General features: G+C 41.6%; 1 protein-coding gene across 2 annotated transcripts in view; it reads left to right on the forward strand.

Annotated features, from left to right (window-relative positions):
• Window positions 1-599: 599 nt before the first annotated feature.
• The window catches only part of dmd (dystrophin), a 296432-nt gene continuing 274976 nt past the window's right edge, over window positions 600-22055 (forward strand). For both annotated transcript variants that reach the window (XM_085266347.1, XM_085266348.1), the window contains exon 1: window positions 600-835. In XM_085266347.1, the coding sequence (XP_085122473.1) occupies window positions 754-835 (82 nt within the window). In that variant the 5' untranslated portion in view covers window positions 600-753. The remainder of the gene's footprint in view (window positions 836-22055) is intronic.

Raw genomic sequence — 22055 nt, forward strand, 5'->3', positions numbered from 1 at the left:
ATGCATTTTGTGCCAAAACAATGATAACTGGTCCTCAGTTTAGCCCACATAGACTTCTGTTGTGCTCACTGTGTGAGGAGTTTTGCAAAAGTGACCTAAGTATTGAGAAATGTGTCCTAGCGTCTGTAAAAAACTGTAACTTACAGATGTCAAGGATACACATCATTTTTACCTTTAATGATATTTTAGGATAAGGTTTTACGATTAATTTCACATATGACGCCCATGACCTAAATCTGTGAACATCAAAGTGAACTCATCCTAATGCTTTAATAATTTTTGTTAATATCGCTGGAAGCATGAGATCTGACCACCTGCAGGTGAAAGATGAGTCCATGGGTGACTCACTTTGATATTTTTCACACTTCACCATCAACTCTGTGCGGAAACTCGACACCCAACGAATCCGCCGATAGATTCGTTGGGTGTCGAGTTTTACGCTTGGCGTCTGTCAAACGGGACAGGGGCCCACGATGAGCTATTCCCCCAACACCCTGCTATTTAGAGGTGGGAATGCGCTAAGACCCAGCCCCCTCTAGAACACCTGCTCCTCTCCTTCTGTGCCCCTGTGACAGACTGATCAGTGCTCCGCTTGACTTTGTCCACTGCTTCACCACAGTTCTACATCGTGCGCTCTACCTTTGACAGTTTGCTCTGAAATTTGTCATTTCGCGCTGCCCCCTGGTGGATTTTAATCTGTCCGTTTCTTTACTTCTCCCCATTAATTAGCATTAAAACCGGTGCGTTTTGTCGATGGCGGAGGGTGTGCGCCCTGAGGACTATTGTGATGAGCCGGCGGAAGACGAGTTTGGAGAAATCATCAAGTGTCGATCTGGTAGGAAACCACAACATCCCCTCCCTGTGTGTGTGTGTGTGTGTGTGTGTGTGTGTGTGTGTGTGTGTGTGTGTGTGTGTGTGTGTGTGTGTGTGTGTGTGTGTGTAAAGGAACGCAGTTTCCTGTATATAACTGATACACAGTTTGAGAGGAGCTGAGCGCATTACTATGGTTCCATGTGAAAATCCGTCCATGTCTATGTTCGAATCCACTTTTTCTGTAAACACTTGCTAGATTAAAAATATATTTGAAGTCGTTTATTGCTGTTTAGACATCATTGGCAATTTATAGTCTTTATAATTCCCGTCAGCAAAAATGTTCCAAATATTTTTGTTTCTGAAAATAATAACTACCTTTCCAATAAGTCTATTTGCTTCCTAAAGAGGAGGGTGAGGCCTGTTGTAGCCTTTATCAAATCTAAAAACAGCTCATGTTTGCGACCCTTGTCTTGTTGTTGTATGTCAGAGTGAAGTCATTTAGTCACAGCGTCACAGGTTAGACAAAAGCCAGATTTGTCCTTGCTATGGTGCTCTTGTACTGCAAATCTCAGGGCTGGAACAATCAGGATCTTTAGCCACACATGTGCTTATTAGTGAGAGTCATTACAAAATGAAAGCGGTGTGTGCTTCACTGGGAGTCATTTTGAAATGTCCGTGTACAAAAACAATAAAATACATAAAAAATACTTTCACTGGATCTGACACGTGTGCAAAATTTCACGAGTTTTTGAAAATGTTGAAGCCCTCAAAAACGAAATTGTTGCATCTGTTCCATCAAAAGAAATGGAACAGATACAACAGGGCCTTTGCACTGTCAGTGCTCGGGCCCTAATGAGGTAATTTAACATTATTAGCACTACTGAAATATAACTACTGTATAACTAAAAACTAGATATACTAGAAATAACTCAAAAACAAAAAAACTAACAAAACCGAAAACAAAAGTCTCTATAATATAACAATATCCAAAAAACACAAAACAAAATCCGTCGACTGTCACAGAAATAATTCAACCTCCTGAAATTTTTCTAATTATTTAAATTTTTGGTATCACATTACAGATCATGTTGACCCTTTTTGTAAGTATTGTACATAAGAACTAAGCAATCAGATAATTCTTAAAGACAGTAAGTGTTTGAATTGTTTGTATTGATAATAAAAACAACCGATGACTCTGGACTTGAAGTACTCCTCTGAGGTAGTTTCTTACATTACGTGACATTCTGCCATTTTATCATCCAAGGTTGAGCCTATATGTTACAAGATCACCGAATACGCATGTATCCTCTCTCTCTCTATATATATATATATTCCAATACTTTCATCGGTGTGCCATAGGGTCAGTTATGTTACCTCATTTCATGATTGCAAGTGACTTGCAATTATAATAAAATATTCTAGGAATTTTCATAAATAAATAGATCTGTTTTCTAAAACACATTCATGGATGTACATGTGGTGGAACTGATATAGTGCACTTTAATTGAGCAAATGAGCAATTAATGAAATCATATGTATCAAGTCTGGGATTGTCAAACACCCAGTCATTGTATGTAATGCTGCGTGTATTGTTAATATCATTTCATTCATTAAATAATTCCTGGTGGCACATGGCTAAAATGCTCTGGGGGAGGTTGTTTTGTATGTGAACTGTGACCCAGACACGGTGTTGCTTGCGTTGCGTTGGAGGCTGTGGTGATTCTATTTCCAGTTAATGATCTTGTAAAAGGGGAGTGGCCTGGCATGGTCCATGGAGTGGTGAGTCACGAGCTAGTTCCATTCTTTTGCTTCCTTGGGCACTGGCTTTCCTTTAGCCTGTCTGTTTGTGTAAATATTTTTTTTTCTTTTGGGACTTCTTAAATAAAGCTTTAATAAATTAATAAAGCCCCACTCCCTCTGACATACACTGACTTTCTCTTGTTTCTATGTCTCTCTCTCATTGACTCCCCCATGGTACAGCTGATAGGTCATCTCAAGCTGGAAATAGCATCCAGCTGGCCTGATGGACGCTGCTGCACAGTGTCAGATAGCCTAGTTTGGGAGAGTGCCATACCTTCTCTCTCTCTCTCTCTATTTTCACTTTCTTTTACTCCTCTTTTTCCAACCTTCAATTTTTCTTTTTTACTTGCTTTCCCACGCCCTCTCTCTTCCTTCCACTTAGTTTACATCTTCTTCTCTGCTCCCCATCAGCAGATTCTCTTTCTCTGTCTTGTTCTTGTGTGCCACCTTCCGCTGTCTCCCTGTGTTATATTTTACCACCCGATCTATTTTTCAGTGTATGACTACGGCTGTCTGTCAGAGGCCAAATCCAACAGTCTGTCTCCATGCTCTGGGCATCTCTGCAGATATTTAACATACCGAGCTATAAATGCTTGTATCCAGGTGTCTAAAAAAGACCCAAAACACACTGAATGGAAAACAATTAGAAATTTCCAGTTGTTGTCTTTCCTAAATATTCTATAAAAATATTGTGAATATATCCAGAAAACAGCAATTCGATATAATTTTCCCACTCTGTTCTGTTTTTATTTTATGGTTGTTTAACATCACAAAATGTTGAACAATTGATATAAAAAAGACCATCTGCACAGCTAAGAAAAATATACCAGCTTACACATAATATTTTAATATAGATGCAACAATTATTAAACCTCACAGGGCACATTTGTCAGACCCACAGAGGTATGAAAACCATAAAATGAATGCCTGTCTTACAACTACAAGATAACTTAAGAGAACAGTCAAGACATGCAATGAACTGCAAATGCTCACTCATGTCCAAAATGTCTGTGAGGACATTTATCAAAGTAAGGTTTATGAGTCTGTTTTGAAATATGGTCGTGCATAACTGTGTTTTCAATCCAAGCTGGACAATGATACTTGGATGCTTAGTGCGTGTGTGTGTGTGTGTGTGTGTGTGTGTGTGTGTGTGTGTGTGTGTGTGTGTGTGTGTGTGTGTGTGTGTGTGTGTGTGTGTGTGTGAAGGATATGAAGCTCCTTAATCTGCTGCTCTTCTGTTGGGCTATAAAAAGAGCACACTCATAACATGATAAAAACACACACATTTAATGAAGGACAGATATGCATTGGCTTCCACTGGCGTCTAACCTTCAGTGTTATTTAACCATGATGCTTTTCAGGGGGAAAAACATATTTTTTGCTTTTCACTTTATTTATAATTTTTCTGCGAAACACAACAATAGTGTTAGTGTTTTAATGGTTTTAATACCATCTATGTATTTATGTATTTATTGCATATCATCCTGTGACCCAGCCTGTTTATGTCCTCTGCAGTAGACACGCAAATCACAAAAGAAGCAAAACTTAAAGATACTTGTTTTCCTCGGTTCTCAAGAGGATATGGTTCTGTGATGTCTGTCTTTTGCAATGGGGGTGCTGCAACTCCCACAACAGCCCCCAGCCACCTCCTCCAGCTTATTCAGGGGAACACCGAGGCATTCCTGCCCGAGCCAATAGGTATAATCTCACCAGTCTGCCCCGGGACCTACTTCCAGTGGGACATGCCTGGAACACCTCACCTAGGAGGTGGCCAAGTGATGCGTTGACGGTCTTAATGTCTTTGTTGATTTTGTCCATCCACCATTTCTTCGGTCTGCCTCGAAGCCAGCATCCTTCTGGGTCGATCCTCATAAGTGTTTTTGCTACAGAAAAAAATGAGTATAACACCTACTTTTTTGCTGGGTATCTACTTTTTTCCCCAAGTCAACATTAGGTTGTGTTGCTGATGACTCAGTATACGTCTGAGTTAGCTTAGTGAGATTAAAAGAAAAGATCAGTCTGTGAGTTTGAGTCACCCTAGTGAGCTGTACGTTTCTCTGACTGAAAAATTGAGTCAGGTTCAGGTAATAACATTTATGGACAGAAGATGGCAGCAAAGACAGCTGCCACCGTCTAAAAGTGAATCAAATGAAAAAGTCTCTTTTTAAAACGTGTTTTTTTAATTTAATCTTTTAACTTCATGCACATTGCATCAAGCAAAATGAAATTATATGCAACAGTCTCTGACTTGAATGAATTAGTTTTACATTTAAACCTATTTTCTGCATATAAAATAAAAATAAATTTGTGTTTACACTCGCTCTTTCAAATAGATGCAAGTAAAACACAGCAAAAAATAAATCAAAGATTCAGCGGCACTGAGTCCTGTCGCTCCTTAATCTATTTTCACCTGTTTAGCAGGAGTGGGGCTGGTGGAGGTTTGCCCGGTGCCACAGCAGAAAGAAGTTTTCTCCCCACGCTGATGTTTTTGTCACTTTTTACAGAGTCAAACTCAAAGTAATGTGAGTACTTCCATGCTTTAAACGCTGCATGGTCGTACTCTCTCCTGCACTCTATATATTATCCATTGTTGATCTGCACACGTCTGTTGCTGCCACGGACATCGCACGCTCGTACGTCATTGTCATGAGACACTCTCACAAACAAAATCACAGTTTAGTAATGAAGTAACGCAACCTGTTTAAGGGAAAGTAACAGTAATTAACGATTAACGTAACGCATTACTGCCCATCTCTGGTGGTAAGTAAGTAGGGGAGTGATGGATATTAACTCATGCACACACAACCAGTTGGGGTTTGGTGAAGGGTTAATTGTATGAGTCGCATGTAGTTTGTGGGGCTCTACAGAGCAGAAGGAGGATTTGGGTTTGGTGGAGTGGAGCAACTGATTGCATGTTTGTGAGTCTGTAGGGATGCTGTAATGAGTCTGGTAGTCTAGGATCCCAGCAGAACTCACTTCCTGCTCAGTTCTTTACAGACACGCACATTTGCTCATACAAAAAACCCTTTCTGGGTTAGTAGGAGGATACTTTTTTCCAAATGAGGTTGTATACCATTCAGATAGAAGTAGTGCTGACAGCTGTTGGTAGGGCTCACACTGATCAGTCAGGTTAAAAGAAGATTGACATTATTTTTCTTTGTGGCTGAAGTTCACCATAAACTAGTGCTGGACTGGTAATCAAATTGTGTCCAGATGGGTCAGTCTAATTTTGTAAAAATTTTGGTCAATAAATGGCAACATGGGATGAGTATCTTGCCCAAGCATATATGGCATGCAGACTGGAGTAAACTGGGTTTGAACCACGAACCTTCCAGTTAGTAGGGGACCTGCGCTACCACCTGAGCTTCAAATAGAAGCAGATTTTTTTTTTATACCAGTTATCTTATTGGTACCAAAGCCTGACTGGTAATCTGGTGGGCCAACACTAATTTGAGCCAATGGGTCAATTTGTACGGCTGGTGCACAGCAACCCTTCAAGCAGTGACAGCAGTCCATTTGTTCATTTTCATTACCAATACTGTATTGCCCAATCAAATCCTTAACGAAACCCTCCTCTCCCCTACCTTCACTGTGCACTCGTGCAACATGTAGAACAGAGTTTAGTGTGGAAGTGTGGAGCTGAAAAACTAAGACAGACAAAGAAAAGAAAAGTATATGCAATAAAATCATGATAGGCCGTCTGGCCCAAAATTGCCAGGGCCAATTATTTTTTCCCAGTTCGTCCCTGCTCGATACATTTTTCCATTCAGCAACAGAGGCTTGCATGGTGAGCGTGCATACAGGCCATGGCAGGGAAGTGCATTACTTATTGTTTTCTTTAAAACAGCAGTGAAGTCGTTCAGACGTAATCAGTGATGTCAACTAAAGCAAGCTCCGGTCCACTGCGTCACAATAGATAGCCTATCGAGTCTGAAGCGAGGTTCGAAGCCTCAGTGTTGGCGGTTATGTCGCTGACCACAAGTAAATGTATGAAGTTTATTTCAGCCTCATGCCTTTGTGTTTAAACTGCAAGTGACCACTGGCCAAAATGACAAGCGGTATCACGGGTGCTGCCACTAATGAGTGAGGTGGGGTGAATGTGATGGAAAGAAATGGAAAGGAAAAATATTTTTGTGGCGGGGGATAGTGAAGGTGCTACAGCTGATTCAGTGTCTAAAGAATGAATTAATCCTAGATGAAGTAACAAATCTGGTCAAATAATTACTGAAATCTCAGGAAGCAAGACCAGAGAAAAGTGTCATCCCAGTGAGGATGAAGAAGCATGCAACACAAGCTTCAATAAATCCAAGCTCAAAGTCAAAGAACAAAGAACCAACAAACCTTCAGGAGTGATAATGCGAGCTGTAAGGATGGAGGTGAACCTGATGAGGAACTTAGTCTAACTGGTCAAAATGTAACTGAACTGCATCAGAAATAACTACAGGGTGTGTGCTCAGCAGCCAGCAGATGGATACCAGACTCACACCAAGGATGTTGACAAGTGGGTGAAAAATTTTTCTGACAGACAACTCACTGAAGCAGAGGGAAACATCTTTCCAAAAGGGTTACACTTTTGCTGTGGGTTCTCAGAATATTTCTTTTGTGAGTGTGTGTATGTGTGTCAGATGGCAGAAGATATGCGTGAGACCTTAAATAAGGTATGTTTTCATCATACTGAATTCTTGTTTGGAAAGTTGCTGCAACAATGCAAATATTTCAATGCTTGAAAATATGTGGTGATAAACAAGATCCTCACTTGATCAGGCATTGCATTACAATGTCTAGAGTCGCTATGGATACAAACCTTACTTTCAATTTTATCAACTAAGAAGTATTTCATTGTCAGTTCATCTACAGGGTGGGCCATTTATATGGATGCACTGTAACAACATGGGAATGGTTGGTGATATTAAAGTCCTGTTTGTGGCACATTAGTATATGTGAGGGGCAAACTCCTCAAGATGGGTGGTGACCATGGTGCCCATTTAGAAGTCGGCCATCTTGCATACAACTTTTGTTTTTCCAATAGGAAGAGGACCATGTGACACATCAAACTTATTGGTAATGTCACAAGAAAAACAATGGTGTGCTTGGTTTCAACGTAACTTTATTCTTTCATGAGTTATTTACAAGTTTCTGACCACTTATAAAATGTGTTCAATGTGCTGCCCATTGTGTTGGATTGTCAATGCAACCCTCTTCTCCCACTCTTCACACACTGATAGCAACACCGCAGGAGAAATGCCAGCACAGGTATCCAGTATCCGTAGTTTCAGGTGCTGCACATCTCGTATCTTCACACCATAGACAATTGCCTTCAGATGACCCCAAAGATAAAAGTCTAAGGTGGTCAGATCGGGAGACCTTGGGGGCCGTTCAACTGGCCCACGATGACCAATCTACTTTCCAGGAAACTGTTCATCTAGGAATGCTCGGACCTGCACCCATAATGTGGTGGTGCACCATCCTGCTGGAAAAACTCAGGGAACGTGCCAGCTTCAGTGCATAAAGAGGGAAACACATCATCATGTAGCAATTTCAAATATCCAGTGGCCTTGAGGTTTCCATTGATGAAGAATGGACCCACTATCACATATCACATATCTCTGGTTCAGGTTTCTTGAATCCTTGTTTTATGTATCACAGGAGGAAGTATCTTTGGAAGACGATTTGAGATATCATGTCCTTGGGTGACATGGTAACTTTGCAGTCTACCTTTAAAACAGCTGAAGGTGTGGATATGGAGAGGGAGGTCTGGTCATTCTTCTTACTCAGCTGCCCATATGACCCAGAGTCAGACAAGTGTCAGAAGACGTCTTAAATGTCCTGTCAAAACCAAATGCTGTGTGTCCTTTGGCTCTGTATGAAGAATATTTGATTTAATAAAATATATTATAGTCTTTTTAAACTAGCTGACAGTTGCTAAAAACTTCTGATATATGTATATGTACAGTATTAGTACACTGAACAAAAATATAAACGCAACACCTTTGTTACTGCTCCCATTCCCCATGGGATGGACGTAGAGACCTAAAATTCATTCCAGATACACAATATAACCATCCCTCCCAAACAGTGGTCACAAATCAGTCCAAATGTGTGGTAGTGGGCACATCTGCTATATTGAGATAATCCATCCCACCTCACAGGTGTGCCACATCAGGATGCTGATCTGACATCATGAGTAGTGCACAGGTGTACCTCAGACTGCCCACAACAAAAGGCCACCCTGGAATGTGCAGTTTTGTCTCACAGCAAAATGCCACAGATGCCACAAGCAATGAGGGAGCGTGCAATTGGCATGCTGACAGCAGGAATGTCAACCAGATCTGTCGCCCGTGCATTGAATGTTCATTTCTCAACCATAAGCCGTCTCCACAGGCCTTTCAGAGAATATGGCAGCACATCCAACCGGCCTCACAACCGCAGACCTCGTGTAACCACACCAGCCCAGGACCTCCACATCCAGCAGGTTCACCTCCAAGATCGTCTGAGACCAGCCACCCAGACAGCTGCTGGAACAATTGGTTTGCACAACCAAACAATTTCTGCACAAACTGTCAGAAACCGTCTCAGGGACGCTCAACTGCATGCCCGTCGTCCTCATCGGGGTCTTGACCTGACTCCAGCTCGTCGCCGTAACAGACTTGTGTGGGCAAATGCTCACATTCGATGGTGTCTGGCACGTTGGAGAGGTGTGCGCTTCACGGATGAATCATGGTTCACATTGTTCAGGGCAGATGGCAGCTGAGAATGTCCCAGTTCTTGCATGGCCAGCATACTCACCGGACATGTCACCCATTGAGCATGTTCGGGATGTGCTTGACCGGCGTATACGACAGCGTGTACCAGTTCCCACGAATATCCAACAACCTCGCACAGCCATTGAAGTGGAGTGGACCAACATTCCACAGGCCACAATTGACAATCTGATAGACTCCATGCGACGATGTGTTGCACTGCATGAGGCAAATGGTGGTCACACCAGATACTGACCGGTTCTGGGTCCCCAGACCCCCAATAGCGCAAAAAACTGCACATTCCAGGGTGGCCTTTTGTTGTGGGCAGTCTGAGGTACACCTGTGCACTACTCATGATGTCAGATCAGCATCCTGATGTGGCACACCTGTGAGGTGGGATGGATTATCTCAATATAGCAGATGTGCCCACTACCACACATTTGGACTGATTTGTGACCACTGTTTGGGAGGGATGGTTATATTGTGTATCTGGAATGAATTTTAGGTCTCTACGTCCATCCCATGGGGAATGGGAGCAGTAACAAAGGTGTTGCGTTTATATTTTTGTTGAGTGTATGTATTAGCTGACTGAGGACGGTTCTCTCTGTATGTGCTCTCGCAGCTCCTCAGATTAGACGTCTGAGACAGCTGAGCTGATTCAGCTTCAGATAGACGCTTTTTAATCTAGCTTTCGGTCTCTACTGTTTGCTGTGTATTCTCTCTCATCTTATATTGTGGTGTCTTCATTACTCTCTATTTTCATTTCTATTTTACTATTATGTCCTCCCTTTTTTGCACAGTGGTGTCAGATACAAACCAAACACTTCTAATCCCTCTCAGTTCCTCACATTTCATCTCACATCAGCAATGTTTTTATTTTTAGCTCCTTAAAATTGTGTCACAAGGGAGATGAAAGCAAAGATGAAATGGGAGAGATGGTTTTGAAAATAAACCAGTGAGGGGGAAAAGAGAGTAAGTGAAAGAGGCAAAGGAGAATGGATGAAAGGATGTAGAAAGGAGTGAAAGATGGATGAATGAGTGAAGATTAGAAAAAAGGAAGCGATTAAGCCCAAGATTTGTCAGAAGGGACCACAAGAAGATTTTAGATGAAGAATAAATTCAGGCCTGTTGTGGCAAAGGTTGAAAGACCAGACAGGAAGAGATGAGTCATTTTCCCCCGCAGCTCCTTAAATGGAGGGGCTCAGAGGTCTAGAGATGGTGCGTGAGTTGATGGGAGGGCGATGAAGAATGAGTTTTGTAATCACTGCTAAACATGGGAAACAGTGAAGGACTATGAATGTTATGTGGGTCTCTGAGCTGGTAAGCAGATAGTGTCACTCACTAAACATGTGTTGTGTTAAAAGGATCCTAGAGGCCAAATACTCTGATTTTTCTTTTGCTCTTCACTTTTTAAGTGTGTGAGGTAGCAAAACGTAAGCAGCAAGTGATAGGAAGAAAGCATCAGCAGACTGTTGGAGTTTCTTTTAAGGGTCCTTTATTTTTCTGGCGTCACCTTTCAACATTTGTTTCACAAAACATAAGAGCCTGCCAGTTAAAATCTCATCTGCTTTATACATAATTCTGCCCACAGCTGAAACTCATTAATCTCTACCATTGAGAATAGAGGGTAGACTAAATAACACAGTCTAGACAAAGAAACAGGAATAAAATCATTCTTCCACTTAACAAACTCATTCACCCAACTAAACGAAAAGTCAATCTCTTCACAAAATCCCACTCATGAGGTTATTTTAAAGGAAGTAAACAATTTTACAGACCTTCATTTGGTTACACCCAACTGACATGATCAATGACATAATATCCTATATAAACAGGAAGTACTGGGGCAGCCCTTCCCACATACCTGTTTCACATATAGGACCTGCACAAAGTAACACACAATGGTAAGTATAACCAAACTACATAAAACAAACCAATGATTTGTGACATTAGGCTTTAAGAAGATTTGCACTACTGTAATGAATGTAACCAATGCTACCACAAACACACCCGGGATCGTATGCAGAGCCAAGGTTACATGTGCAGTGTCTACATTAACCCTTTAAAGCCGGTCAGAGCAGCACGCTCTGTTTTGCGTAACTATTTTTAAATCCCGGTAGCTCTGCAACCACATAAGCTAGCGCAATAATTTGTTTTGCATATGAAACCGGAGCAGTTGTACTTACATCTTATGCCATCAGCTTGTCCTCGGTCACAGTTTCCTTCCACATAAAGCTTTGCAAAAACTGCATAAAAAGCGCTTGCAGCGACAAAAACATAATATTCCAGAAACACGCTTTGCCGATCCGATCAGCTGTTCGTAACACTTCCTACATCCATCAGCGCGAACTTTCGCATGTCCGCCATGACCTGCCCGAAACCGGAAGTGACGTCATTTTCGCGGAAATGTAGTTTTTTAAGGGTCAGGTTTCCTAAATGGGGAAAATGGTATGTGAGCACAGTTCTCATAGATAGTTAGTTTTAACTATATTTCTAAACACAGGCACCGTCTCTTCATTTCAATATCAAGTACAAATAAAGACATGATCATTTTCAGCATTAAATATTGGCACAATTAGCAGTAAATTCCCTTTTCACAAGAAGAAACTTGTGGCAAAACCAGGCTCAGGGAGAGGCAGCCATCTGCTGTGACCGGTTGGAGGTGAGAGGAAAGAGAACCGAGAAACAAAGGATAAAAGACAAACTATAGGAGAACGAGCCCAGGGTTAATTATTGCTAATGATTTAATACAGTAGTGAATCAACACAGAGTGAAAAGAGGTAACTGAAGAAGAAACACTCAGTGCATCATGGGAAGTCCCCCCAACAGACACTTCCTAATGCAGCATTACAGGATGAGTTCAGTTACCTGATAAAGCCCTGAATATAAGCTTTAACAGAAAGAAGCCTAAAAGTAGAGAGAGAGTATCTCCAGACTGGGAGCTGGCTTCATAGAGGGGCTGGTAGCTGAAGGCTCTACCTCCCATTATACTGAAAACTCTGGGAACCTGCAATCTCACCCTGCAGCCTTAGAGTAAAGTACTGTGTTAAGATAATAAGGTACTAAAAGGTCTTTAAGGATGGGGGTATGATAGTTCAAGATTTTAAATACGAGAAGGACTAATTCTGAATTTAATTGCGAGCAAATAAAGAAAAAGGTAATATCAGGGAAATCTAGTCTGTCATCCTGTCCCAGTTAGTACTCTGACTGATACTGAGGGCTTTTCAGGGAGCTTTGAAAGTGACCACATGGAAATGAAAAATAGTCCAGCCTAGAAGTAATAAACGCATGAACAAGCTTTTCAGTATCACAATTTTTAGCAGTGTGAATGAAGTCCATCCTTCTCATGTGTTTAATGTGCACACTGAAGGACGACTAAAAATGACTCCAAGATTCCTCAGTGTTGCTGGGAGCCAAGGCAATGCTATCTCAAATAAGTGTCTGGTTAGACATAATGAGTAAATAAAGATAGGTATCATCTGCATAGCAAAGTATTTATTAATATTATTACATAAGGGAATAATTTATAATGTTAAAAAAAGATCTGGTCTCAGCACAGAACCCTGTGGAACTGCAATCTGTTGCCACGAATGTAGCAGAGGCAGAATCCACACATCAAGCACAGCTCTCGCAGCCACAGACTGGGCCATATCCAAATGGGGCTAATTTATAATTCATACGTGTATAAACTAGTTCATCTCATTAATGAACAGCATTCTACAATGCACAGCCAAATTTGCCCCTCAAAAAATGAGGAAGCAATAATTATACTAACAAAACAGTATGGTATGAGCTCGGCTTTGAAATTGCGGCAGTTCAGAAATGAGAGAAGTGTAAATAAGAACCATGTCTTGATAACTAATCCTTAAGTGGAGCGCAGGATTTATCCAAAAGTTTTCTTTATTACAAACTGTTCCTCCATATTAACCTGAAATCTATGTGTAACAACTGGCAAGTAAGATAGTAATATAACGTTTATTTAGTGCTTTTTAAGACCAGAACATGTCACAATGTGCTTTACAAAGGTATTAAAAAACATGGTCACATAAACCTGAATCAAGTAAAACATCACAAAATCCAGAAACATTACCCAAATGTCTGAATAGATGCGTTTTCAGCGGATTTTTAAAGGATTTGAGTAAAATTAAGATTCTAGAAGATTAAGAAAGTCAGAAGCAATGGAGCACGAATCATTAACATGAAGATTAAAGCAGCCGCCTGGAATGTCTCTTTAGGGAAACTCGACTTGCACATAAGGACATGTACAACATTATAATGAAGCTATTTCTAAATCTGCTTTCTACACTACTGTTCTTCAGTCTGCTGAAGGAGACACTTGTACTTTGTTCTCTGCATCATGCCATATTGTCAAACCTCCAGGTACCTTTACCATAAATCTCTCCATAAACTTCCATTAGTTTGGAATTCAGCTTCTGTTATTATATCCTGACCCAGATGTCTGAATGTATAACACCTTTTCTTAAACTGCTCCACTGGCTTCCAGTTTATGTATCAATTTCAAGTTCCTCATTGTCACTTTTAAAGCCCTTCGTAACCTTGCTCCTCCATCTGATCCATCTTATCTGATCTTCTCCGTACGCACTCACCCTCCAGTCCACTCTGCTCCTCTTCACCTTCGCTTTTACCCGTTCCATCTGCTCATCTGACTGCCATGGGACCTTTGCATGCACTTCCACCAGATCGTTGGACTATAAAGTCTCTTTCTTTTAAATCACGTCTCAAAACCCATCTGTTCGGAATTTATTCTCTTCATTAGTCTAGTTGTTATTTTATTTGTTTACTTTATTTAATTGTGTATATGTTCTTATTTTTGCTGTACTAATATAAGGTGACCTTGAGGGTCTTTAAATGTGCCTATAAATAAAATGTATTATTATTATTATTCTAAATGTTAAATGGACTTATTTTGTTTTAACGCTTTTTGACTTGAGCACTCAGCTTGCCTCATTCACCCATTAATACAAGCACTTTTATTTAAGCCCACAACTCAGGGTTCAGTATGTTTCCAAGGACACTATGGGATGCAGACTGGTGCAGCCAAGTATCGAACCAACAAACTTAACTCTACTTACTGAGCTATAGCCATCCCAAGCAGCATGCCACAACATTGTGAGGCAAAAAAAGAAATTTGTGATACTTGTGCTAAGAATTGGTGAGCGATATCAGTGATATGTCTTGCTTCAGGACTCTCCTCCACCTTCCTGCCTATGCACCCTTAAGTTCTGTTCTGCTTCAATAAAATTCCAGTATAACTGCTAAATAAAAAGAGAGCCACTGTTGTAGCACAGAAAACTCTGACACTAAGCTAGACATAAACTATCTAGCGCATTAATCTACCTTGGTAACACCCGGGGATCCCTTTAAAAATAATAGAAGAAAAAAGTGAAAGACTAACACACAGATGAAAGAGCAACGAATGAGATAGGGAGAAGAGGGACAGAGCTCTGATTGCAGGTAATTGCTGTTCACATCCAGGGCAGGTCTAATCACTTTGAGGCTGTGTGTGCGTGTGTGTGCGTGTGTGTGTGTGCGTGTGTGCGTGTGTGTGTGTGTGTGTGTGCGTGTGTGTGTGTGTGTGTGTGTGACTATGCTAATTTTTCCCCAGCATCTGGGTATAACCCTAAGCTCAGTGGAGCAGTAGCTTGCTCCTGTTTTAGCCTTGGTTTATAATTAGTGTCCAAAACCTCTTGCTCTTCCATGTCTTTGAATCAGAGAGGGAGGGTTTTTCAACTTAATTTGACTTTTTCAACATAACACTGAAAGGAGAAACGGGGAACAACAACAATGTATAAAATATGCTATTTGAGGAAGTTTATTTTCTTTAAGTACAGTGACAGTTGCTGAGCCATAGTGTCAGTGTTGCCACCAAGTCTTGGAGGAGGTGAAGTGAGGACGCCAGTGAGGCCCTGCAGGACTACATTCACACCACACTGAGACATGCTCTGTGTCCTCATGGGATGACATCACTCTGGATCACAAGGTCACTGGTCGCCCTCCTCAATGAAAAATCTTCAGACCTGGGAAAATGGATGAGTTGAGAAGTATACAGTGTGAACTGAAGGCTTGGCTTAGTGTAAAGATACGGAGTGGCTGAGACCAATCTCCAGCTGAACATCAAACATAGATGAGGATTACGCTGATTGATCGCCAAACTCAAAGACATCAGCACTAGCAAATGGGCTGGATAAAGCCACTGAGCTGAATTAGTTTTTCAGCAGGTTCAGCACTGGGCCCTTTTTGAACCTCCTCACACAACACAATCTCAACACCTCAGCCATCAAACAAACCAACAGTACATGTCCCTTCATACGTGTTGGGCTCGGGTAAGCACCCCACCCACATCCTCCTTTCAGATTCACCTTTCTTGACACGCGACTGTGACGGCCAGGTGAGGAGGCGGCTGATGGAACTACACCCAGGCAAAGCTGCAGACCCTGATTCCATCAGTCCTTCGCTGCCTAGCTGTCTGGCATCCTGATGCAAGGTTAATGTGAAGGAAGTCAGGCGCAGGTTAAAGTCCAAAAGATAAGATAACCTTTATTAGTCCCAAACGTGGGAAATTTGTTTTGTCACGGCAGGAAGTGGACAGTGCAAAAGTTATGAAGCAAAAATTAGAATACAATAAGAATAAATACAGTACACAACTGTACAGAATAGAATAAAATAAAATACTATATACAGTAGAATAAAATATACAATAAGATAAAAATAGTTGTATATAGCATTTGTATTCTGAGTAAAAATACAACGATGCCAGAAAGGATTATTGCACTTAGTGTTATTGCACATGTGTGGATGTGTGTGTTTGATCAGTTAAAGTCTTTATTGTGGAGTCTGACAGCCGTGGGGAGGAAAGACCTGCGAAATCTCTCCGTCCCACACCGTGGGTGCCGCAGTCTCCCACTGAAGGAGCTGCTCAGTGCTGTCACAGTCTGCTGCATGGGGTGGGAGATGTTGTCCAACAGGGATGACAGCTTAGCCACCGTTCTCCTGTCACTCACCACCTCCACTGGGTCCAGAGGGCATCCTAGAACAGAGCTGGCCCTTCGGATCAAGGGGGGGGACTTTTATCTTTAGCCAAAAAAAACAAACTTGGTTAAATTATACAAAAATCAAAATCTTGGGCCCATAAAAGAGGTCAAAGTATAACAGAACTCTACTCAAAAGTTGGCAACAAACAATACTACTAACTCAAAGACCTTCCTAAATGAGGGGAAATAGCAGCTGATCATCCCACAAAGAGACATAAAGTGGTAGAACACACAACAACCTAAATCAAACCCCCACGATCCCGATTCATGACATGACCCAATTTGCAGGTCTCCATATAGGCTTGCTTTGCCCCTTTTTCATCTCTTAGCTCATCAACCAAGGAAACAAAAAAAGATTCAATCATGCGCATAACAGCGTAAACTAAAATGTATGCACTTATTTTAGAATACAGTATTATGTGATCGTGTAAGTAAATTAATTCTAAACCAAAACCAACTCTTTATTGTAAATTAAATCCTACATTTAAAGAAAGAAAACTATGTTTAGTGTTATGTATAAGTCTATTGTAACACTGATATTACCACTGTGTGTGGTTGTAACTGCATCACAGTTAGGTACCAGTGCTGTGGAAGACTGTCATGGTTAGTGACATCAAAGAAAGCCACCCCTTCAGACCAGTTGATGTCTGAAGGTGCTGGAGAGACTGATTCTTACCTGACTTAGCTTACAGGCGAAACATGTTCTCAACCACTTTCAGTTAACTTACCAGCTTACAGGGTGAGTTCAGGGTGAAAGTGTACATTAACCCTTCTGTGACAAATTAAACCAAATGTCTCCCACCCCAGACGTGTTCCAGTGAAGTCCTGGAAGATCCTAACTGCACATTGCTGGAAACAGTCTGCCGAATGCTGATTTGTTGACAAATGAGCCGGAACAGGAGAGTTCACTGGAAATAAAGTTAGGTTGAAACCAAGCACACCATTGTTTCCCTTGTGACATTACCAATAAGTTTGATGTGTCACATGGCCCAAGATGGCCGACTCCTAAATGAGCACCATGGTCACCGCCCATCTTGAGGAGTTTGCCCCCTCACAGATACTAATGTGCCACAAACAGGACTTTAATATCACCAACCATCCCCATGTTATTACGGAGTATCCATATAAATGGCCCACCCTGTAAAGAACAGTATGTGTGACTGCTGTGTGCAGCACCTCTTCAGATTTGGTTAAAATAATACTACTCTAAGGCAACCTGCCAACATTTGATGCATTCTTAATTTTAAAATTCAGAATCTATTAGCAATCACTATGCAAAAAGAAACTTAATTTCCACTATAATTTAGTAGATACTCTATAAAGCTACATGCTTATTAAACTAATTAAATCACAGAGGAAGATTTCTAGTGGCCTATTCCTTAACTGATAATTCCATTTATCACCCTGAAACAGAGGAGTGAGTTAATATTTTCCACATGGTCCCCCAGAAATGCAGTATGGTGAAAATTAACACAGCGCAGTTCACTTGATTTGAGGCTGTCACATGAAAATTAGACAGGTTAATTGCTTGTTCTCTAGAGGAATCACAGCTGGTGCTTTTGGAGGGAAAAGGCTTTTAATAAGTAAAGAAAAGCCACAACTGACTTACCTGTAGGGTTTCTTTTACTCATCGTGTTGGGGGGTGAATGAGGACCCAAATGCAGATTCACAGGGAGGCTAATATTTCCAAACACCTGGGACAACATCTCTGGAAGTGGCCCAATCCTGAGGCCTGTAAAGGATAGGTCAGGGGGTCGACTCGAAGAAGAACCTCGGCTAAGGGATAGATCTGGTGGCCAGCCTGAAGACCAATAGAGGAGATGGTTAAGGGGGCCAGCGTGGAGTACCACAGAGGAAATGGGCCTCTTCTGGGGGCCACCCAGAAGACCAGCAGCAGAGGGGGAGCAGTCCTGCCAAGGAGGTAGTCAGCATCGCCGAAGAAGGGGGCCTTCAGGGGGTGTGGGAGGAGACCCGTGTCAAAGGAGATGGGACATTTCAGGGGGCTAGGCTGACAGCTAGCATTGGTCTAGGAGTCAAGACCCCTGAGGAAGGGGCCAGCAGTGCAGCCCCTTGGTGGGCTGGCCTCGACACTGGCAGAGGAGTCCTTCAGGGGACTGAGTTTAATTCAATTTCAATGTAATTTTATTTATATAGTGCCAAATCACAAAAACAGTTGCCTCAAGGCAAGTTGAAGAGTAATAGGACAGCCTGGACTCGAAGTCTACAGGTCAGGAACTACAAGCAGCTCAGTTTTCACTTGCCCAGGAAGTTAAACTTGAGCTAAGACTCAAGCGGTTCTGGATGTTCTCTGCAGGCTCAGGACCCAGTTGTTCAAACTTTAAAATGGCAGATGAAAGAGTTCTGAACATAAATCCAAATACCAAGCCACAAGGAGTACAGAAGTACAAGAAATAAAATCCAAGATTATAGGAAACAATGCAATGAAACAGACAGGTACAACATGACAAAGGACTCAATAAACCAAGGTTTTAAAAACACACAAACACACCGAGGCTAATGAGAAATGAGACTATAATCTAAACAATAAGCAAACTGAGAATCAAACTGAAGATCTTTAATAATAAACAGACCTTGAAAGACGAAAAACACAAAACACTGGGTTAAAGATCCAGGGCCGTGACAAGGATTGTAAAAGTCATGAACAAACCCACCAGATCAGATTATATCACAGCTGGTCTGACAAACTTCCATCCATCCATTTTCTGCTGCTTATTCTGGGCTGGGTCGTGGGGGCAGCAGCCTAAGCAGCTGGACGAAAAAGCTATAAAATTCAGTGCACTTAAAACAACAGCAAAAGATTTTAATTTCTTAAATCTTTTCTCTTGCATTTTAGGGAACATCTCTCTCGCACGTGCTCTTCCTCTTATTATAATTACAACAGTTAATTACAACTTCCCAGCTACAGAAGTGAGCGCTGCTCATTAAGCTAATGACTCCACCCTTCATGGGATCACTCTGTGGGAAAGATGCATACATTTATTTGCCACTGGCAGCATAACAATGCAGATACCACAGCAACTGTAGCTGAGATAGATTACTGTAGGCACTCAAATCCTCGAAAACCCATTTGCTTCACCAAAGGCTCCAAGCCAGCTTGAAGACGGGTGGACCTGACACAACTACAGTGATGCACACGTCCCAGGCAAGCCCTGTGGATTCTAGCTGTTTCTGCTCTGTGTTGAATCATTATATCTAACAAACCCTGTTTAAGCTTTTTATGACCTTTATGTGGAATAAAATTCTATGGCACAACATTATTTGAAACGGTGATTGTTATTTGCTCAGAGACCAGTCACAATGTTTTGTTTGGGAACTTGAAGGGTGTATGAAACATTGTTGCTTTAAAGCACAAATTCAGAGTGAAATATGTCTGTGAAGGTTCTCAGTCATCCAGGTCATCGTGAACTGAAGAAGCTTCTCATCCGAGAAGCTTCTTCAGTTCTAAGGTCAAATGGTGGAGAGTCCCAGATATAAACCTAGTGGGAGTTTCCCCCCACAGAGGGACAAAAGGACCCCCTGATGATCCTCTACCTAATCACATGAGCCAAAGCGTGAAAGCGGGCGTGGGTCCCAATCAGCCAGGGTTTCGGGTGAGCTCATTGTGAAACCTGGCCCCACCTTATCATGCGATTTCCTGAGGTCAGATGGCCCAGGATGTGAGTGGCCGTTAAGGCGTCTGGGGAGGATCTCAAAACTGGATTATAGATGTACAGCATACAAAACTCCAAAACACGAACTTAACAATGTGGTGTATGCTGTACAGTGCAGCGAGGAATGCCCAGACCTCTACATTGGAGAGACCAAACAGCCACTTCACAAGCGCATGGCACAACACAGAAGAGCCACCTCCACAGGACAAGACTCAGCAGTCCATCTGCATCTAAAGGTCAAAGGTCACTCTTTCGAGGATGCCAACGTTCACAGTTTGGACAGTTTGTCCCTCTGTGGGGGGAAACTCCCACTAGGTTTATATCTGGGACTCTCCACCATTTGACCTTAGAACTGAAGAAGCTTCTCAGATGAGAGGTGAAACGTCTTCAAGCAACTTAAAGAAGTCCAGACGCTTCGGCTGCCTCATGGCGGATATAATATTTTTTTAAACGAAATACCCCACAGTATTGCTTAATCAAGAAAACTGGTGATTAAAAGCCATGTTTGGGCACATGGGCGGCTGTATACACACTCACTCATACACACACACACAAATGCTTGGATATTTACATATGCACATATTCCTTTACATGCATTCAGTGGAGCTCTCCTTAATAGTCCAGCTCTCAAGTCCCCAACTGCGATAAGTGAATTTTAATTAAGAGAATATTGAGAGTTGTAATAAATTATTTTAATAACCAGCAAATGACTTTGCTTTTCTGCAGAGACTGGTTTCACTAGTGGATCAAGAGCTAGTGTGTACAGTGGCTGTCAATGCCAAATTACACAAATCACTTCATTTCTGCTGTTAGTCACTCATCTGTGGTCATTTATGGACTGGCCTTTTTATTAAATGTTATTTTTAACTGTTGTTTAGTACATAAGTGAATATAATTAAGTATTTATCCAATGCATGCATTTGTCTGTCTGTGTGTGTGTGTGTGTGTGTGTGTGTGTGTGTGTGTGTGTGTGTGTGTGTGTGTGTGTGTGTGTGTGTGTGTGTGTGTGTGTGTGTGCCAGCTTAACTAAGCAGCAGATTGCAGAGATTTGCAGCCAGCTGGTCCGGCTGTGTTCCTATCCGTTTCCCCTGCCAACACAGAGACACAAACACACACATGCAATTTCACACAACAGGAAGTCATCGTCAAACCAATCACAAACCTCAACCACAACCAAGATCCCTGCCCTTCCCTGCAGGGATCTTGGTTGCTGACTAATGGCTATGGCTAATGATGCTCGTGATCACTGTAAATAAAGACATATGTTTCGTGGCTGAGAACACGCCTACTCAAAGCTTTCTGTCATTAAGGCAGGCTCATTCACATGCTGGGGATGATGCACTGTGTTGTAGTATTTTTGTTTTGTACTTTCAGGTTTGGCAAGAGTGAATTTAGTAAAGCAGCCACACTCAGAATGAAATCATGATCCTCCTATTTGTTCTGGGGGATCATTTGAACACAGTCAGGGGGGCAAGTAAAGCACAACTACACACACAAAGAAATGTTTTAACTCAACTCTTAGCTATTAGCTGCAATATTGCAACTACATACAATTATACTTGTTTCTATATTTTCTTGACAGGATTAGGATTTTGGATATTTAGTGCCTGGGTGAATTCTGGGCTCTTTGTTATGGTCCTTGAGCTACTGCAGCACAATTGTTGCTTATGTGCCACATTATAGTGTAAAGGCTGCTGCTATTGGGGAATTCCCTTGCTTGAGGGCCTGTGCCTGGCCCACAACAGTGGTTAGGTGAGCTGTACATGTCAAAGTAACATTCAATAAAGACGTGTGCTTTTTCTAAAGAAGCTTGACCACAACTCCATCTTATAGGAGTAATGTTGTACAAGCCACAGTAGTACCAATGTTGTTGTAAATACACAGAAACTTTCTATCTTTACTGAACAGAGGAAATTTATAGCACTCAAAGTGCCTTAACATTAGAGAACAGTAGTAGCATATCAGCTGCTTATTATAAA

The sequence above is a fragment of the Mchenga conophoros genome, linkage group LG23 (genome assembly GCF_057382185.1).
Source record: "Mchenga conophoros isolate Kocher_MC1m ecotype Shallow Benthic linkage group LG23, M_conophoros_male_GT1.1, whole genome shotgun sequence".
NCBI classification, from domain to species: Eukaryota; Metazoa; Chordata; class Actinopteri; order Cichliformes; family Cichlidae; genus Mchenga; species Mchenga conophoros.